The sequence below is a fragment of the Aquarana catesbeiana genome, linkage group LG01, assembly GCF_042186555.1.
Source record: "Aquarana catesbeiana isolate 2022-GZ linkage group LG01, ASM4218655v1, whole genome shotgun sequence".
In the NCBI taxonomy this organism is placed as follows: Eukaryota; Metazoa; Chordata; class Amphibia; order Anura; family Ranidae; genus Aquarana; species Aquarana catesbeiana.
The window spans coordinates 603,547,651-603,566,867 of NC_133324.1; the positions used below are offsets into that span (position 1 = coordinate 603,547,651).

The 19,217-nt window shown below is 42.3% G+C and overlaps 1 protein-coding gene across 2 annotated transcripts in view; it reads left to right on the forward strand.

Annotated features, from left to right (window-relative positions):
• CAPS (calcyphosine) overlaps positions 1-17,346 on the forward strand; it is a 32,191-nt gene extending 14,845 nt beyond the window's left edge. The window contains exons 3-5 of one of the 2 annotated variants that reach the window (XM_073599756.1): positions 3,856-4,033; positions 13,449-13,658; positions 16,613-17,340. In XM_073599756.1, coding sequence (XP_073455857.1) covers positions 3,856-4,033; positions 13,449-13,658; positions 16,613-16,714 — 490 coding nt within the window. In that variant the 3' untranslated portion in view covers positions 16,715-17,340. Of the gene's footprint in view, positions 1-3,855; positions 4,034-13,448; positions 13,659-16,612 lie in introns of both variants that reach the window. The other variant, XM_073599841.1, reaches the window with a different exon arrangement.
• Positions 17,347-19,217: the final 1,871 nt, after the last annotated feature.

Consider the following 19,217-nt stretch of genomic DNA (forward strand, 5'->3'; position numbering starts at 1 on the left):
TTTACTTTAATGACTGGAGAATTAGAGCTACGCCTGTACGAGCTACCCAAACATTTTTCTAGTCATTCTGCTCCATATGTTGGTTCAGCTAGAAAGGTAATAGAGCACGCTAAACATAACAAGTGATGGTAGTCTCGATGGCATTTAATAGAGGTTGTAATTAACATGGATAATTAAGTATTTAACTCCCAGCAACAGTTTTAAAGCAGCACTGGGATATCACAGGCCTAATATTCCGTTCATTGTCAAAATAGAATACATCAAGTTGAACATTGACTTTGGGCTTTAACAGCTTACTATGTTACATAAAAATCACACATTTATGATATCCAGACAAAAGACTGTTAATATTTTTTTTATATTTTTGGGATCGAGTTTTAATACAAAACTGCTTTGGAAAGACAAACATTAAAGATTTTTTTTCTTTTTAATTATAAGGAGATAAAAATGTATGTATCAAAATCAGTAAGAAACCAGTTGGATATATCAGACACCTTCAATTTTTTACATACTGTTATTAGTTTAAAAAATCTTTCTGTTATCCAGGACACAACAAACTGTGTAAAATGAGAATTTACTGCAGTCTAAGGCCCCTTTCACACTGGGGCGGTAGGGGGCGTCGGCGGTAAAACAGCGCTATTTTTAGCGCTGTTTTACAGCGGTATTCGGCCGCTAGCGGTGCAGTTTTAACCCCCTGCTAGCGGCCGAAAAAGGGTTAAAACCCCTCGTATAGCGCGGCTATAGCCGCGGTATTACCGCGGTATAGCCACGCTGTCTAATTGATTTCAATAGGCAGGAGCGGTTTAGGAGCGGTGAATACACCGCTCCTTCACCGCTCCAAAGATGCGGCTCGCAGGAGATTTTTTCTTCTCCTGCCAGCGCACCGCTTCAGTGTGAAAGCCCTCGGGCTTTCACACTGAACAAACAGCGGAGGCTGTTTAGGGGCGGTTTGCAGGTGCTATTTTTAGCGCAATAACGCCTGCAAACCGCCCCAGTGTGAAAGGGGCCTAAGTCTTTTATTGATCCATTGCAACCTGATCTGGCAGTACTCCCAACAATGCCTCTGTAGGGAGCTTCAGCGCCTTGGCAAATATTCTGGGGTTGATTTACTAAAGGCAGATTGACTGTGCACTTTGCAAAGTGCAGTTGCACTCTACAAGAACAGTTGCTCCAGAGCTTAGTAAATGAGCAGAAGCTCTGCTGACTTCCGTCATCCAATCACGTGCAAGCAAATATGCTGTTTTTTTATTTTCCTTTGCATGTGATTGGGTGTTCTTTGCAAAGTGAAGCTTTACCTCATTTACTAAGCTCTGGAGCAATTGCACCTGTAGAGTGCAACTGCACTTTGCAAAGTGCACAGTCTAGTTGCCTTTAGTAAATCAACCCCTCTGTGTCCTGCAAACTCTGTCTCTCTGAATTTTCAGTTATTCTGCATGCTATTCTTTTTGTAATCTGCAGTGAGGATGGGATAGGAATGTGAATGATTTCTTTCTGAATAATCTACATAATCAGACTGCAGCTGGTATCCAATGGAGATGGTTGTAGAATGGCAGGTCTGGTATTAGGTGTTCAAAAAACACCAGGTTAGAGCCCTTTCATACTGAGCTACCGACAGCGTCAGTTATAAAGCGCCGCTAGTTTTAGCGGCGCTTTACCGCTGTTTTAGTGGCACTATTCGGCCGCTAGCGGGGTGCTTTTAACCCCCACTTGCGGCCAAAGAAAGGGTTAAATGCGCCCGTGTAGCGCCCATCCATTTCAATGGGCAGAGGCGGTTTAGGAGCGGTGTATACACCGCCCCAAAGTTGCTCCTTGCAGGACTTTAACGTCCTGCTAGCGCAGCGCCCCAGTGTGAAAGCACTTGGGCTTTCACATTGGGGTGGTAGAGGAGGTGTTTTTCAGGCGCTTTACAGGCGCTATTTTTAACCCTTTAGCGCCTGAAAAACGCCTCAGCGTGAAAGGGGTCTTACTGGTGCTCAGGACCAGTAAAAAGAGTGTAGAGGAACTCCAGCTCAAAATAGTTTGCAGAAAACTTAGAACCAACGTCAGGTTTTTATTTTCATTTGTGTTCCCATTGTGGAAATAATGCCATAGATACTGTCTAGGAGAAACAACTAGTATTAGGAAATCTCTTCAAAATTAAAAGGAAAGCCCACCTTCGGCAGTTGTCACTGAAACTGGTGTCCCAATTGGAAGATTTCTCCTCTGTACCTGTTCCTGTCACAACTGTAGAATTTTGTTTTTTCCTTCGTTAACTATCCAGAATCAGTGTTCTCCAGGACAGGGAGAGTGAAACCCCAAAATAGGGACACAGTAATAAACACTGCCAAAGGTTCTAATCCTCCACTCTATCCAAGTCTTGAAAAAGGTTTGGGCAGTGAGTTGCACTTAAAGCTTTAAACACAATATTCCTTGAGCGCCTTTCTAGTTAGGCTGCTAGGTAAATGTCATTTTTGGCCTCACCGTACTAAGTAGAATGATTGACAATTGTTTTGGTCTGATTAGGATTCCTGGGCTGAGAGTTTGATTGCTTCCCTCTGTCTCTGGAAGAAGCTTTCAGAACAGAGGGGAGGAGATTAAAATTATCAATTAAATATTTATCATGCCCTAGCCAATCCCTGGAAGGAGGCATCCGTGAGATGGTTGGTTAGGTGATAAATGGGCAGGATACCTGAGCAGATTGTTCTTTCCTTGTAAGGGAAGGTTCCAGTTGGAGAAGAAACACTGAGACAAGGGACTGTTGCCTGGGTCTCAGAAGAGTCTGAGGAGAACTGCTAAAGAATTACACTTGCTGGAGGGTACTGACTTTGAGTCCTGGTCTGGAGAAGGATTTAGTTGTCTTCCTCACTGAGTATCTGTCTGTGGAGGCTGGGCGGCAGACAGCTCCTGGGTCACTATGAGCAAAGACCTTGCTTGGTAGTAGGTACTATTAGCTGTGCAAGTGCCAGAAGGGAACTACATGCCAGATGTAGCTATATGGAGTGCTGTAGGGTCCTAGATATACTGGATATTCCCAGCTATTGCTTTGGCATGGCCAGTGACCCTAAACCCCTCTTCTGTTAAAGTTCCTCAGCAATAAATCCTAAAAAGACAACCCCCTAGACTAGTGCGGTGCATAGCCTTTGCCCCGGTCACAATAGCTGATAATTTGAAATAATGCATAATCCAACCCACTTTCTATAAAAAGGTAGGCTCATAGCAGCTATATTATCAGTGTGTTGAAGCTGTGAGAGTAGACAATTTTGTATAGTGAGAGATATTTTGTTTTATTTTGACATTGCTACAAAACACATTCATTGCCTTTTGTTTGACCTTGGGTGTTATTTACGAAAGGCAAATCCATATTGCACTATAATTGCACCGCAAGTGCACTTGTAAGTGCACTGAAAGTGCACTTACAAGTGCAGTTGCTGTAGATCTGAAGGGTAGATCTGAAATGAGGGGAAGCTCTGCTGATTTTATCATCCAATCATGTGCAAGATAAAATGCTGTTTTTTATTTTCCTTGCATGTCCCCTTCAGATCTACAGCGACTGCACTTGAAAGTGCACTTTCAGTGCACTTTCAAGTCCACTTGTAGTGCGCTTGTAGTGCAAAGTGGATTTGCCTTTTGTAAATAACCCCTTATAGCTCATTTTTACCTTTACAAATGGCTAGATTTGATTAACATGATCCCTTCCCCCATAGATTTCAATAGGGTTTGCCACAATTTTGATTACTTTGAACAAGATACGCAAAACTGATCTCAGGCACATTTACTCCTCCCCAATAATGGTAAACTTCTCCCTTACATTTTAGAATGAAAGAACCTTTAAAGGAAAACACATTGAATTTTGCTGTTTTTTTTAATATAACACAGGGCTTTCAGAATAATGGACGATAACTATAGTAACTCTTTGGATTTAGAAGAATTCTCCAAAGGGCTGCAGAACTATGGACTTTCCCTTCGCCCAGAAGAAGTGCAAGACATTTTTCAGAGATTTGACAGAAATGGAAATGGAACCATCAATTTTGATGAGTTCTTGAGCACAATCAGGGTAAGTGTTTTCTTTGTACAGTGTTTTGCATACATTTTCTGTGTGTAATATATTCTGGACTAAAAAAACTATATGTTTGATTTTTTTTCCTTATAGTAAAGTATTAGAAATTTTATATTAACTGTAACCAGCAAGTGCATCGGAAGATTGCAGAAATTTGGCTTCATGCTATGCGTGGAATAAATCTGAATAGCCTGTATTGTGGCTAGATCTAACTATAAAAAGAGAGAACACAAATAGCTGGATAAGTGAGTGGAGGGATACAACCTTTTCCCTTTCTACTAGCAGAGAAAAGGAGCTGTGAGAATTTTCTGACTACAGAAGCATTGAAGAAGTTTGAAAGAGCTAGTGCTGGGCTTTCTTATTAAAACTGTATGAAATGTTTATTTGTAAAATTAAGCTTTTATTCAAATAATAAGAAACAAATCTAAAATATCAGTATATACACTTGGAACCCATACTTTTCCTTTTTGAACTCCTAAATCACTATAGTGAACTAGTAGGGAGCCTCAAGGTCTGCTTTACTAGTTTATATTACAGCATCATTTTAACGTTTCTGCGTTCTCAGATGTGGAGATGTAGGAGAAAACCCATACAGAAAGGACCCATGGGTCAGCAGTGGTCCGAGCTGAACCAGACCAAAAGAAGTCCCCTTCACACAATGGCCAAATGAGAGTAATTCCTGCAGCATACAAATAGTGATCAAACGTCTGGGCTCCAGAAAAGAAAGTGAAGGCCAACAAACCAAGGGTTAGGTGGTAATGTAAGTGCAGTGGTGATGTAATGATGTCAGGTGCACTACACCTTTAATACTTGGTGGTAATCCAACCGTATGGCACTTTAAAATCCAACTTTAATTGACACCTGGAGTTTTACAGGAGATGAGTGGAAATGATTATCGTTAGGTATTAGTTTAGGGGAAAACACATCATCTCCCAAGTCCCTTTTAGAAGCAAATGGCAACACTGCATTTAACTCTGAGTGCAGTAGGATTCTAGAAAAGTAAGGTGTGTAGAAGAGGAAAGCACTATGCAGCATTCAGTTCCCCCAGGACTGAGGATTATATATTGCGGTATTATTATATGCACTGGATGCACATTACAGGCAGTCAAAGCCGCCAAGACTGGACAGGAAGGTACTGGAGCCATCAGAGGCTGAGGATTTTTGCATGCACAGTTTCTTGCATGCAGGGTCTTGTGCATCACAGACTGCGCACCCAGCAGGACAACGGAAATATTGGTGCCCCTGCTACCGGGGCTGCAATGTTACACAACTGGTGCAGACTGCACCTTGTCTGTGCATGATAGCTAGATCAGCAAGGCAGGAGAAGCACATATGGCCAGCTTATGAGTACATAAATTATAGAAAAAAAAGTCCAGGTTAAAAGGAGAACCCCCACACAAAATGGTCAATCTGCTACACATGCTTCCATTAGCAAAACTCCAAAGTTGTATGCTCAATATCAAACTGAGGTAAACCTAACCCAGCATTAGTCTGCTAGGTATATACAACAGTGAGTTGCAGAGACAGGGACAGGAAAATTGTCTCTTTAATTAAAAAAAGAACGCATGGAGTCGGCCTCAAAATTCATACCAGACCCTTATCCAGTAGATCATTTTATTTTCTAAATATCACTTTTGTGTGAGTATATTGTTCAGGTACTCCACTTCGTGTGCAGGTTTAAGGCATCCCCCAAGCATGGTATTTAAGGGAATTATATATTTTTTAACCACTTCAATACAGGGCACTTTAACCCCCTTCATGCTCAGGCCAATTTTCAGCTTTCAGTGCTGTCACATTTTGAATGACAATTGCGCAGTCATGCAACACTGTACCCAAATTAACTTTTTATCATTTTTTCGAGACAGAGTTTTTTGGTGGTATTTAACCACCACTGGGTTTTTAATTTTTGCTAAATAAACAAAACAAAAGACGGAAAATTAAAAAAAAAAAAAAAAATTATATATATATATATATATATATATATATATATATATATATATATATATATATTTTGTTTTTGTTTTTTTTTTTCTTATTTTCTGTTATTAAATTTTGCAAATAAGTAATTTTTCTTCTTCACTGATGGGCGCTGATGAAGCTGCACTGATAGGCACCGATGAGGCTGCACTGATATGGCTGCACTGATAGAGCAGGACTGATGGGGCAGCACTGATAAGCTGCACTAATGAGGAGGCACTGATGGGCACTGATAAACTGCACTGATTATCAGTGTAAACAATGTACTCACTGTGCCCTGTCAGATCGGCTCTCCTTTCCTCACACGCTGTTTCTTTATGAGGAAAGGAGAGCCAATAACCAGCAAGTCTGTTTACATGTGACCAGCTGTGAATGGATACAGCTGATCACATGGTAAAGGGCCGCTGTGGGAGGGTGTCCATGTATGTCCTCCCAGAACTGGAGGTCCTCGCTGTAGCCATCTTTAGAGTCTATAGTGCAGGAAGAAAGTGCTTACGTGGACTTTAAGCCTTATTAAAAGACCATCTCCCAGCTGAAAAGCATTTTTAAAGCAATTTTTGCATTTTTTTTTACCAAAAGGCTTTGGGGGGCAATGTGCAGATTTGCAAATTTCAAGCTGGGTCCAGGCCAGTTACCATATCACTAGTGGTACACGAGAGAAGAAGGTGAGGATAGTAAAGAGGTGGAAAAGTAATGAAGGAATAAGGGTAAATAGAAAGAAAAATAGGAAACAAACAAGGGTTAGATGTGAAGTACCAGTATTTAAAGTTATTTATCATTCCCATGCTTGTTACTGTATTCCTATACCTACCTTAGGTGCTTTGTACCCTATTGTTTCCCCCCCTTGAGCCCACCTGGTCTATGTATATTTGAAAATTAATAAAGAAATTTAAAAATAAAGGCAATAACATTTATTATTTAAAAATAAAGGCAATAACATTTTGCCTCTTCGTAGACATGGTGCAGATGTGATGCAAAGCTAGCCACAACATCTATTTATAGGTGAGGCCTCACAGAGATGTGGTAAAAGAGCAGTATTCTGTGTGAAATCTATAAACGGAGACACATTAAGCTAGGACCAAGAACTGCAAATGCATTTCATAATTGGTGCCGACTCAGCAATATGGTGAAAATTAAACTGCAGTTGAAAAAGCGTAAGTCTTACATGGAAGAATATTATATTTATGATTAGAAATGTTTAAGGTCTAGCGCTCCGCAGGCCTTGGGTTGGGTGGGCGTATCATTCTACCCACACGTCCCATTCTAGGGGAGTTTCTGTGTTAATAGCCAAATCGGTACATTTTGAATTGTGTGAATTAACCACTGATCCGCGAGGCCGCTATGTCTTTATCCATGCTAAAGTATATGGAGAACCTTTGCTTTTAATGGCTTTTTATGTACCACCTCCATTTAATATTTCCATAGTCAAGGAGGGTATATCATTCATGACCCGTCACCCAAATATAGCAGCGGTCTGGATGGGAGACTTTAATGTCACTTTAAATCCAGCTCTAGACAGGCTACAACCGGCTTCAATGGCTCATAATGCTCCCACTGAAACTAAATTCTCTAAACTGGTCTCCACCTTCCATTTAATTGATACGTGGAGATACAAGTTCCCACAGGTTAGATCATATACATGCTACCATAGGTTGACGCCAAGGCTATCGGGGGTAATGTTTTGCCCTAGAGTACTTTCGGATCATAGTCCTTATTGGATTACATTAAGTATTCCAGTGGCAAAGCCGCCACGGACATGGCGATTAAACCCATTTTGGCTCTCTCTTTTACCGGAAGATAGTGAGCTTATAGATAAATGGAGAATGTACTTTGTGGAAAATGATGAGTCAGCATCACCATCTGCAGTCTGGGATTCTTTCAAATTATTCGCTAGACATACATTGATAACTGCTATCAATAAAATTAAGATGGACTCCTCCGGTGCCCTCGGTAAGGTGCTGGGGGACTTGTCCTCTGCTGAGAGAGAGTATGCCAACATCCCGACATCCGTAAATGCAGATAAGCTTAAAATACAGACTAGAGCGGCTAACCAGATACAGTATCAGAAAGCCAGACAAAAAATGTTCTTCTCCAAACAGAAAATGTTTGAACATGGGGAAAAGGCAGGCAAATTACTGGCATACCTGGTACATAGCGAGGATAGACCCCCGGTGGTTATTACATTACATGGTCCCAGAGGACAAAAAATCACGGATCCACCTACAGTAACCTCAATGTTTAGGGATTTCTTTGCTGACTTGTACACAACTACAGCCCCCGCCGAGACTCATTCTATGTCTCTTTTCCTTGAAAAGGTGATTTTCCCACAGCTAACAGAAGAACAGATAGAATTACTAGAAGCCCCACTTACTATAGACGAAATATTAACTGCTATAGCTAGTTTTGCACGGTCCAAATCTCCCGGTTCGGATGGACTCCCAATTGAATTCTATTCCCAATTCAGTGAAATACTAACCCCTAGACTATTAAAACTATATAATCATCTCTTTGAAACTGGGACCCTACCCCCATCTATGACAGAGGCCACAATAGTTCTCATCCCTAAACCCGGCAAAGATCTGGGCTTCCCAGAATCTTATCGTCCAATATCACTCCTACAGGTCGATATCAAAATACTTGCCAAAGTATTATCTATTAGGCTCAATCAAGTAATATTAACATTAATACACGCAGATCAGGCTGGTTTCATGCCTGGGCGCAACACCTCGTTTAACCTCCGGAAACTATACATTAACTTACAGGCTACACATGAGGAAGTTGGTTCACGGGTTGTTGTGACCTTAGATACGGCGAAAGCCTTCGACTCGGTAGAGTGGCGATATCTCTGGAGATGCTTGGAGGGATATGGATTTGGCCCAAAATTTATTAAATGGGTCCAATTATTATATCAGGCACCTAGGGCCAAGGTGGTGGCTAATGGGTGGTCATCTCAGTTGTTTGACGTCAGCAGAGGCACGAGACAGGGCTGCCCCTTGTCCCCACTGTTGTATGCCCTGGCGGCTGAACCCTTGGCCATGTCCATTCGAGCAAATCCAGAGATTAGGGGACTTAGAATGGGCTCTCTGACTGAAAAAATTAGCATGTATGCAGATGACACGCTATTATACCTGGCAGACTCGGGCCCATCATTATGCAATGCACTCCGCACGATAGAAGAATTTGGAATATTCTCAGGACTGAAAATTAATTGGGACAAATCCCAAATTCTACCAATTGACAGCTTCCCACCCCCAGAATCCCAAACCAGGCTCCCGCTTCAGAGAGTAGCTATCATTAAATATCTGGGGATACACATAACCAGATCCCCTGCAGACTATGTATCCCTAAATATAGATCCTATCATTTCCCTAGTTAAAAATAAAATACGGGTTTGGTCCAAATTACCATTAGGAGTTTGGGGTCGTATAAATTTAATTAAAATGATTCTATTACCCAAAATACTTTATGTTTTATGGCACACCCCCGTTTATTTACCCTTAAAACATTTGAAATCTCTAGAGGCCCTCCTAAAGTCATTTGTGTGGGGTAATAATAGGCACAAATTAGCATGGCAAGCCCTCAAAAACCCGACTGATCTGGGGGGCACTGCTCTGCCCGACTTTAACCTATATTATATCGCAGCACAGTTATCCCAGCTTTTTCATTTAGACAAAACTGATAGCGATAGATTTCTCATGCTCCTATGTCCGAAGTGGGCGCAGTATACCAAAGACCCGATATATGCAATAGCGGCGGATTTAGGTGGGATGGAACTAGGAGAAAGAAGACACACCATGATATACCACTATAGGAAAATATGGAACTTAGCAGCTTCTAGACTTGACATATCACAGTATAACGACTACACACCACTATGGCATAACAAAAATCTTCAGGAGCTTAATAAAATACAAGACTCATTCATATGGTCCATACAGGGAATATTTTACTTGCACCATATATTAAAAGATGGACAACTTAAAACATTTGATCTACTTAAAGAGGAATTTACAATCCAGGATCAGATGTTCTTCAGATTCCTACAAATTCGTCATGCGCTACAATCACAATTCCCTGATTCTTACCCTAGCCCTTCACCCAATGTTCTTATAGCTATAATCAAGAGCACAGACTCTCATAAATTGATCTTGGCTTTTTATAACTTGCTTTTAACACCTGTAGCCACTAAAATAGCATACGATCTTAAACCAAGATGGGAGAGAGAGGTGGGACCGATGGAGGACGAGGAGTGGGGGGAGGCATTGGAGGCCTGCAAAACTGTATCTCCTAAACTTTCAGATCGATTGACACAGCTTTACATTCTCCACAGGGCATATCTCACACCACTCAGAGTGGCAAGATATAAGAGTTCACAAACCACCACATGTCAGATGTGTGGGAGAGAGACAGGCACTTTTTTTCATCTACTCTGGACATGCCCCAAGATAAAAGGATTCTGGGAACAAATTGTGGCATTTTTACATGATATAATGGGCTCACCTTTAGCTCTGGACCCTAAACAGTGCCTATTGGGTATAGTTCCAGACACAACTGACAAATATACAAAAACTTTTCTACACGAAACACTTTTTGCAGCAAGAAAGGTTATTGCCAAAAAATGGATGAGGCAGGAGTCCCCTAGAATAGTGGAATGGAAGGTGGAGATAAATAATACACTACCGTACAAGAAATGTATATATATTAACAGAGGTTGCCCAGCCAAGTACAACAAAATCTGGGATAGAAGGCTTCAATAATCTTCTACCTGTGTCTAGTGTAATTATATGATCATAGAGTGATTTCATAGTTATAAGTATAGATGGATAGTCTATTAAAGCCAAATATATGTATCGTGAATATCACTACACGCCAGATATGTGTGCACTTAATGTTATTTCCTTTTTTTTTTTTTTTTTTTCAAGTTATAACAATTGTCATATTGTTACAGCATCAACATGCTACCGTAACCATTTTATGTATGCACCAATTATTCAATAAAACCTTGTTTGATTTTAAAAAAAAAAGAAATGTTTAAGGTCTCATGCATGCACGCTGCAGCTGTCAAACGCAACATTTTTTTTTCTGACCCTAATTACCCCTCTATGTTTGCCTATGTGTCCATGCACACATATGCATTAAAAGTTTAGAGGCAGAAATCTGAACTCACCAAAATCATGTTTAGGAGAGGAAAGTTTGGGCAGAATATATGCTGACGTGCCTAAACGCTAGGCGCATTTAGCGCCTGAGCATTCAATATATTAATATATTCTGGCCAATTATATGAATAAACGCGAAAACGCTTGATGCACCTAAACAAACCTAAACACATTTGAAAATTGTGGCTTCAGGCCGGGTTCACACTGGTACGACAAACACTCCGGCTTTGGGAGCTCATGTCGCATGAGGTGTGAAAATCAATGTTTCCCTATGGGAGCCGTCTTAACTGGTCCGACACAAAAATGAAAATGCTCCCTGCACTACTTTGGTCCAACTTTGATCCTACTTCCACCCATTGAATATCATGGAAGTCGGATCAAAGTTAGATCGCCATCTTAACTGAGCCAACTTTGTGCTCTGATGATCTTGAAGGGGGGCTCCACACCAAATAAAAAAAAAAAAAGGGATGGGTTACCCCTCCAAGAGCATACCAGGTCCTTTGGTCTGGTATGGATTTTAAGGGGAACCCCCACGCGGAAAAAACGGCGTGGTGGTCCCCCTACAATCCATACCAGACCCTTATCCGAACATGCAGCCTGGCAGGTCAGGAAAAGGGGTGGGGACGAGCGAGCGCCCCCTCCTCCTAAACTGTACCAGGCCACATGCCATTAACATGGGAGGGTGGGTGCTTTGGGGCGGGGGGGGCCCTGCGCCCCCCCACCCCAAAGCACCTTGTCCCCATGTTGATGAGGACAAGTGCCTCTTCCTGACAGCCCTGGCCATTGGTTGTCAGGGTCTGCAGGTGGAAGAACCAGCAGAGGCAGAAGACATCAGTGGAGGAGGCAGAAGAGCCAGAGAGGGGAGAAGAGATCGGAAGAGACGATGGATCTGCTAAATAAATTACTTTAAAGACATGTGTAATGTGTTTTATTTTTGACACAAAATGTTTTATTTTTGACACTCATTCACATAGGGTGGGGGGCTGGGATCTGGGGGCCCCCTTGTTATAGGGGGCTTCCAGATTCCGATAATCCCCCCCTACCCGCAGACCCGACAACCAACGGCCAGGGTTGTCGGAAAGAGGACCTTGTCCTCATCAACATGGGGACAAGGTGTTTTGGGGCCTCCCCTGCCCCAAAGCACCCAACCCCTATGTTGAGGGCATGTGGCCTGGTACGGTTAAGGAGGGGGGGGCGCTCGCTCATCCCCACCCCCTTTCCTGACCTGCCAGGCTGTGTGCTCAGATAAGGGTCTAGTATGGATTTTGAGGGGGGGGCCCGAGCCGTTTTTTTTGGCGTGGGGGTTCACCTTAAAACCCATACCAGAGCGAAGGACTTGGTATGCTCTTGGAGGGGGAACCCATGCTGGGTTTTTTTAACATTTTGCATGGAGTTCCCCCTAAAGATTCATACCAGACACAGTGCCTGGTATTGCCGGGGATCAAAGTCGTTTCCCTGTTCATTGAAGTCGGATGCATGTCGGACTTCAAGTCGCAGGGCAAAGTCGGATCCAAAGTGGTACGACTGTCGTGTCGTACCAGTGTGAACCTGGCCTTAGGCATGTTTTTAATGTTGTTTTTGTCCTGTCAGGAGAAGAGCATAGTGTGCAAGAGGCCTAAGTGTTTTTTTTTCTTTTTAAAAGTATGAAATTAAAATGTTCAAAGTTTATTAATGCTTTGGTAGTTTGATCAAAAGTAGCAAGCTCCTTGCTACCATTCTGAATAAATTCACCTTGGCTTACTTAAAGTGTAAGTAAACCCCCCCTATTGTTTTCGGCCAAGGAAGCTTCCATCTTTGCCTCTGTTTAATCTACAACTGCCATGATGCTGCACATGTGATCAGTTATGACACCAGCCATTGGATGGTTTGACAGTTTGGTTGAGAGCACAACCAATGGAAGTGTTATATTTCCGGCACGTGATGAAAATGAAACAGTTTTATGGATGGGTTTACTTACGCTTTAAGTCTTTTGGTGATTTTAATAGGAATGATACACTATCATTCTGTTTGAGAGTCCTCAGGTATAGATGTGTTTTCCTGAACATTTGGAAAAATATGCCCATACGCATGGCAAGAGCCTAAGACCCCATACACACTATTAGATTTTCTGCAGATTTTTTTTCTTCAGATTTACCAAAACCATGTAGTGCAAGGGCCTGCCTGATTGCATACAAATTGAAATTCTTAAGGTTTGACCTCATATTATATAAAATAAAATTATTATTGTGTGAAGATTGCCAGTTCCTCTAGTACATCAGCCTTTATGTTCATTTCCACAGCCTCCAATGTCCAATGCTCGTAAACAAGTTATACTAGAAGCTTTTCATAAAATGGACAAAACTGGTGATGGTGTTATAACTGTTGAAGACCTTAAAGGGGTTTACAATCCTAAATGTCATCAGAAATATCAGAACGGTGAATGGAATGAAAGGCAAGTGTTCCAACATTTCCTGGACAACTTTGATTCACCCAACAACAAGGACGGCCAAGTAAGTTTCATACTAATATACAAATATTCCAACAAAAGTGTAAATTGAATGTTTTGCAACAGTTGGAATACCATTTGTAGCACTACCCCCACAGGGACCGCTGATTTTAACTAGTTCTTCCACAAACAGCACAGAGGCTACCAGCTACCAAACAACAGTCCATTTACTCTGGCTCCAAAATAAGTCTAAGGGTTGCCTTTTTGTTATTTATTGCTGATAAAACTTGTAATAGGAAAGGGGTTTGGAGCATAGGATACTCCAAAACTGTTAGCAATTGGCAGTGGGAGAACAATCATCTCCTTAAATAACAAGGAGTACTGGACAATCTAAGGTGGGGGTCAGCAACCAGTAGATCGCGGCCTGGTGACTGGTAGATTGCGATCTGGGCTTGCTGACCCACCATGCCAGAGCATCAAACAAAGTACAATGCAGAGGGACTACTTGTAAAGTTGAAGTTGTAGTAGGGAGCAAGAGTAACATAAGCTGATGCCTCCTCTGTAGTGCTGGCTCCTGTCCCATGCGGAGTGATACTCCACCTCTTATCCCAGCTAGCTGTCTCCAGAGTGGTGCCAGCAGCAGGAAAGAAGAGATCTTCAGGTCAGTGTAAAGCAATACATTGGGCATAATATTATAGGGCTGTTTTTACACTGATGTGCTGCGGTTTACCCACATTGCAGGTGTAGGACAGTGTACCTGCAGCTTTCCTGTGGGTTTGCTGCACTTAGCCATATCCTGTGGGTTTGGTGCTCTTTCTGAATGCTGGACTTTTAGTGCTCTTTCAGAAAGTGCACCACACCTGCAAGATATAATAAAAGAATATGGCAAAGCGCAGCTAACCCAGGAAGGTCGCAGATGCACTGCGCTGCACCCACGATGCAGGTAAACTGCAACACATCAGTGTAAATGCCACCTTACAGGGGCTCAGAACAGTAAGGGCTCATTTACATTTGTAGTTTGTGGGGTGGAAAAAACCCCATAGTTAAGACGTATTTTGACAAGCAGTAGCACTCACCCAAAGCAACAGGGTGTTTAATTCCTGCATGTGGTGTACACCTTTGGCTGCTGCCACAGCAGCTAAAAAGGGGTAGGGATTGGGGGGTGGTAAATCTGCAACTCAACGCCAGGGTTTTACCACCCCCACAACTTTGTGTGAACGAGCCCTAAGGGTGCCGCTGCTGAATGCAAGGGCTCATTCACAAGTGCAGCAGGCACCGCTGCTTCTCTGAAAAGTGATTCAAGTGTGTTTGACAGGTGGTGTGGGGCGATATGTCGCCTGATATAAACCCATGATTGTCATGTAATGCACACGATTGCATCGTGGTAGTATGGCAATTAGAGGTATAAACCAAGTGTGAGGAGGCAACACTGTGCACGGTGATCTCTGACTTCTCCCATGTTGTTCAGGTAGATCTCCGCTTCTTTAAGGTTGCCTACCCCTGGTCTAAGGCCTCACAGCTTGGGACCATGAGGCAAGTCTCTTTGCTATCTAGTTCACCTGCACCACTGTACAGCTATTGGTACCCAGTGCAATCTCAGGTACATTGCACAGTACAGGAGGGCACTTTTATCTAAGCTCACAGTCCAGGACACTGCTGAGGTTAGGGAATGGCCAGTATCTGAGACCCTGAGAGTATCTGAGTCTTAGTCCAAGCAACCTCTGGCACTTATATCCCAAAAGCACACAGTCACAGGAATCAATTTGGGGTCATTACTCACAAGTCCCCAGGACAGCTGCCACCTTCTTGGTGGACACGGTCCAGTGAGTGAGACAGTCCTTCTCTCGACCAGATTCCTTTGGTGAGGTCCTGCAATGAGTTCCAGATCACTTCCAGGTCCCAGCTCTGCCACCACTGAGACCTCACAGTCCACAAGCTAACTAAGGGGCAATAGCCCTCTGTGGCTTATAGCTTTGGAACTCTCCTTCCTTGGCAAAGACCGTCTCTCTCCAGGGCTCCAGACTATTTATCCATTTCCTCAACTACCGCCTGGGCACACCTTCCTAGGGATTAGCTAGGCCCTGATCAACATTCAGGCTGACTATTTAAATTCTTCCTCCCTGAGCATTAAAAACTTCTTCTAGAGATGGGGAAGCAATCAGACTACCTCCTTATGAAACCTCAAACAGACCAGAACAAGCAATCACTGCTCCCTTGATTACAGAAGGAGCCAAAATTTATTTTACCTAGCATACCACTCTAGGAGGGTGCTACACAAATGTTGATGTGCCTTTGAACACTCAGTCCTCAGTGCATGTTGAATCCTTTGCTAGCTAGGATTCAACATGCACTGAGGACTGAGTGTTCACGGTATGGACGCTCCAAGTTCAGTGCAGCCCCCCTCCATGAGACAGATTCGTGTACCTGTTTCCAACAGGTACATGAATCTTTAGCTCACAACAACATTTGTTATGCAGAGGAGTAGAGTCTCAACGTACTTCCCCAATACCTGCCTTTTGTCTGAGGAATTATATGACACAGGTATCTGTAATTGACTCTGCCCATATATGACTGAAAAGTCTAAACCAGACCCCAACTTGCCCTGCTTAGGCAGATGCACCCTCAAAATGATTTCTGGGGCCCCTGCCCAGTAAAAGAGCCCCGTTTAGTGGACTGAGGGTGGACTATGCAATCTTCCAATTCTTAAAGTGTTAGTAAACCGCTGCAGAGTTTAAAAAAAAAACACATGTAAGACAATGGCTTAATGTATGCATTGCATCGCCCGACTCCGGCGATGTGAGTGGCCGGAACCGTGATGACGTCACTCCTGCACGTATGCGCGGGAGCCCTTGGTTCCGGCACGAAGCTCTGAGGGACAGATACAGTATTGTCAAAGGGGTTTTAAATTCTCAACCTTTGTCTTCCTCATTTTCACTGGGTAAAGCAACATGAAAGTAAAGCAATAGAGTTATTGGGGTCTGTAGAAACTTTTTTTTACAAGTGTACTTCTTTTTCCAGGTGACAGTGGAGGAATTCCTGAATTACTACAGTGGTGTCAGCGCTTCTATAGACAGTGATGCCTATTTTGTTGTAATGATGAAAAATGAATGGAAAATTTAGAACTACAACTAGCACCACAATATTCTTCTAGATACATCATGGTTTATTTCTTTTGCAAAGGTAAAATTCACCTAGCTTAGGGAATGAGGTGAAGCTGTACCATCCTCAATCACATGCAAGTATAAATTCAGTTTTTGTTCCATAAACATGACTGAGTATTTTTTGCCAAGTTAATCTTCACTTTGCTTCACCTTATTCACTAAGAGAAAATTCTGTGAACAAGTATGTAGATTATTGGTAATGTAGATGCTAGTGACCTGAGGAATCAGACTCTACTCTAATCAGCTCATGTTTCCAAATTATTTTCTTTATATAATTGTATTTAGTAGAATGCAACAACTGCAAAATATAATAAAACACCTGAGTTATTAGCAGAACATGTTTTTGGTGTTGTGCTTGAGGATAGGTGGACCCTTAAGTGCCTATTTATTTCTTTATAGAACCCGTACAGCAATCAGAAAGCACTACATCCATAAAAATGTAATTTCATGTTAATACTGTATAAGCTTAAAAGGTTAGGTCACAGCTACTCCAGAACAGAAAGCTGGTGGTCAATACTATTATACAAAATAAAATAATAATTTATGCAGCGCAACAAATCAGACAAATAGTCCATAAAATTGTGCTCCAATTACCAGTGTGATTATAAGATCACTTTTCTTCCGTTCATCTGTGTACATGCAGCAACAACAAGCTTAGCCCGTGGGATTTTAAATGAAGTGATCATAGAGGTCAAAACAAGTACCGTAAATCTAAGGATTTATTGAAATTCCAAAAACATCATCATAAATGAGCATGAGCATAAAAACAACATGAAGCATATAGCTTACAACCATAAATATGTTCGATACAATGCTGGAAATACAAAATGTGCATATACATCTGTATACTCAACGCGTTTTGTGAGCTCTGCTCGCTTCCTCAGGAGTTGATGCATGTGCAAGTTATCGATAAAATAAATATCAATAAGATATAGCATTCAATGATGGTTAAAGTTAGAAAAGAAGCAGGAGGCCTGTATAGGGCGCTCTATATTTACATTATGGTCAATTGGTCCCAAGGACTGGTCCCCAATGGTGACAACGAAGAATGCTCCAACCGGGAGCTGAAGGAGCATGAACCACAGCAGCCAACCAGAGGCCAGGTGGAAGGCGAACATGGCGAAGAAATGGGGTGAAAAGAAATGTGTCCCTTGATGTGCCCCATTGGCCATATATGTCATAACAACTGTAACAAAAATATATATGTATCTAAATTCATTGACAGTAACCACAATAATGATCTGCGAGTATAAATGTTTGGAAAGTATCCATGTTATGTAATGAGGTCAATGGAAATATGGGCAGGGTGCAAACAGGGGAGGAAAGAGTGAGTAAAAGGAGAAAGGCATAGAGTGTGAAAAATGTAGAAAAAGAGATAGAAAAGGAAAATGGAAGATGTGTCCCTTGGTGTACCCCATTGGCCATGTGTACCATGACAACTATAATAAAGATAAATATGTATTTAGGTCCATTGATAGTTACCACAATAATGGTCTGGGAGTATAGACATATACAGAGTATCCATGTTATGTACTGAGGTCCACAAGAGTATAGGCAAGGGTGCACATGGAGAAGGAAAGAGTGAGAAACAACAAGTTTGAGAAAAAAAAAAACAGAGTGGAAAATGTTAAAAAATGTCCTGCTGAATTATAGATAGTATTGCAAGGTGTAGATATACCAACCACAAAATATATGTGCAAGTGCAGAAAGATGAAATATCGTCATAAATATCAGTGGCGTGCTTACCCATGTGTATGACCTCCCATGTGTGATAGGACAAACCAAATGAAAGTGCGTTCACCATGTCAGCCCTCCAACCTAAATCCCCGGGCGGGTACATCAGGCTCCGCCCCTAATGCCATACGTGATATGGCTAGGTTACGAGCCCGCCCTACGACCGCTACCATGTGGGAGCACGCGAACGCGACCTTTTCTAGCCAATAGGATGACACACTACATGCCAGATGTGGAGGCGCCGCTGACGCAGAAATCCCACAATGGGTGTAGAATAAGTATGAGCTCAGGAGTGTTTGCAAACAGCACGTGCAGAGCCCGCCAGGAGCCCTAATCACAAGCAGTGAGACATTGTCCAGATGCGCGGCTGCAGAGATCGGGAAATGTCTCACTGCTTGTGATTAGAGCTTCCCAGTGCCGAATTCCTGGCGGGCTCTGCACGTGATGTTTGCGAACACGCCTGAGCTCATCTTTAGTGTAGAAGCATGGCGCCGATGTACCAGTGGCCCCGCTCATTTATGATGATGTTTTTGGAATTTCAATAAATCCTTAGATTTACTTCATTTACTTGTTATTACCTCTATGATCACCTCATTTAAAGTCCCACGGGCTAAGCTTGTTGTACTATATGTAATTAGGGATGGAGGTGTGTCATATAAAGAGGCAGTATCCAGACCGCTCTCTTTTTCTCTTAAGTGTATTGAGGTCAAAAAATGTTTTGTAGGATG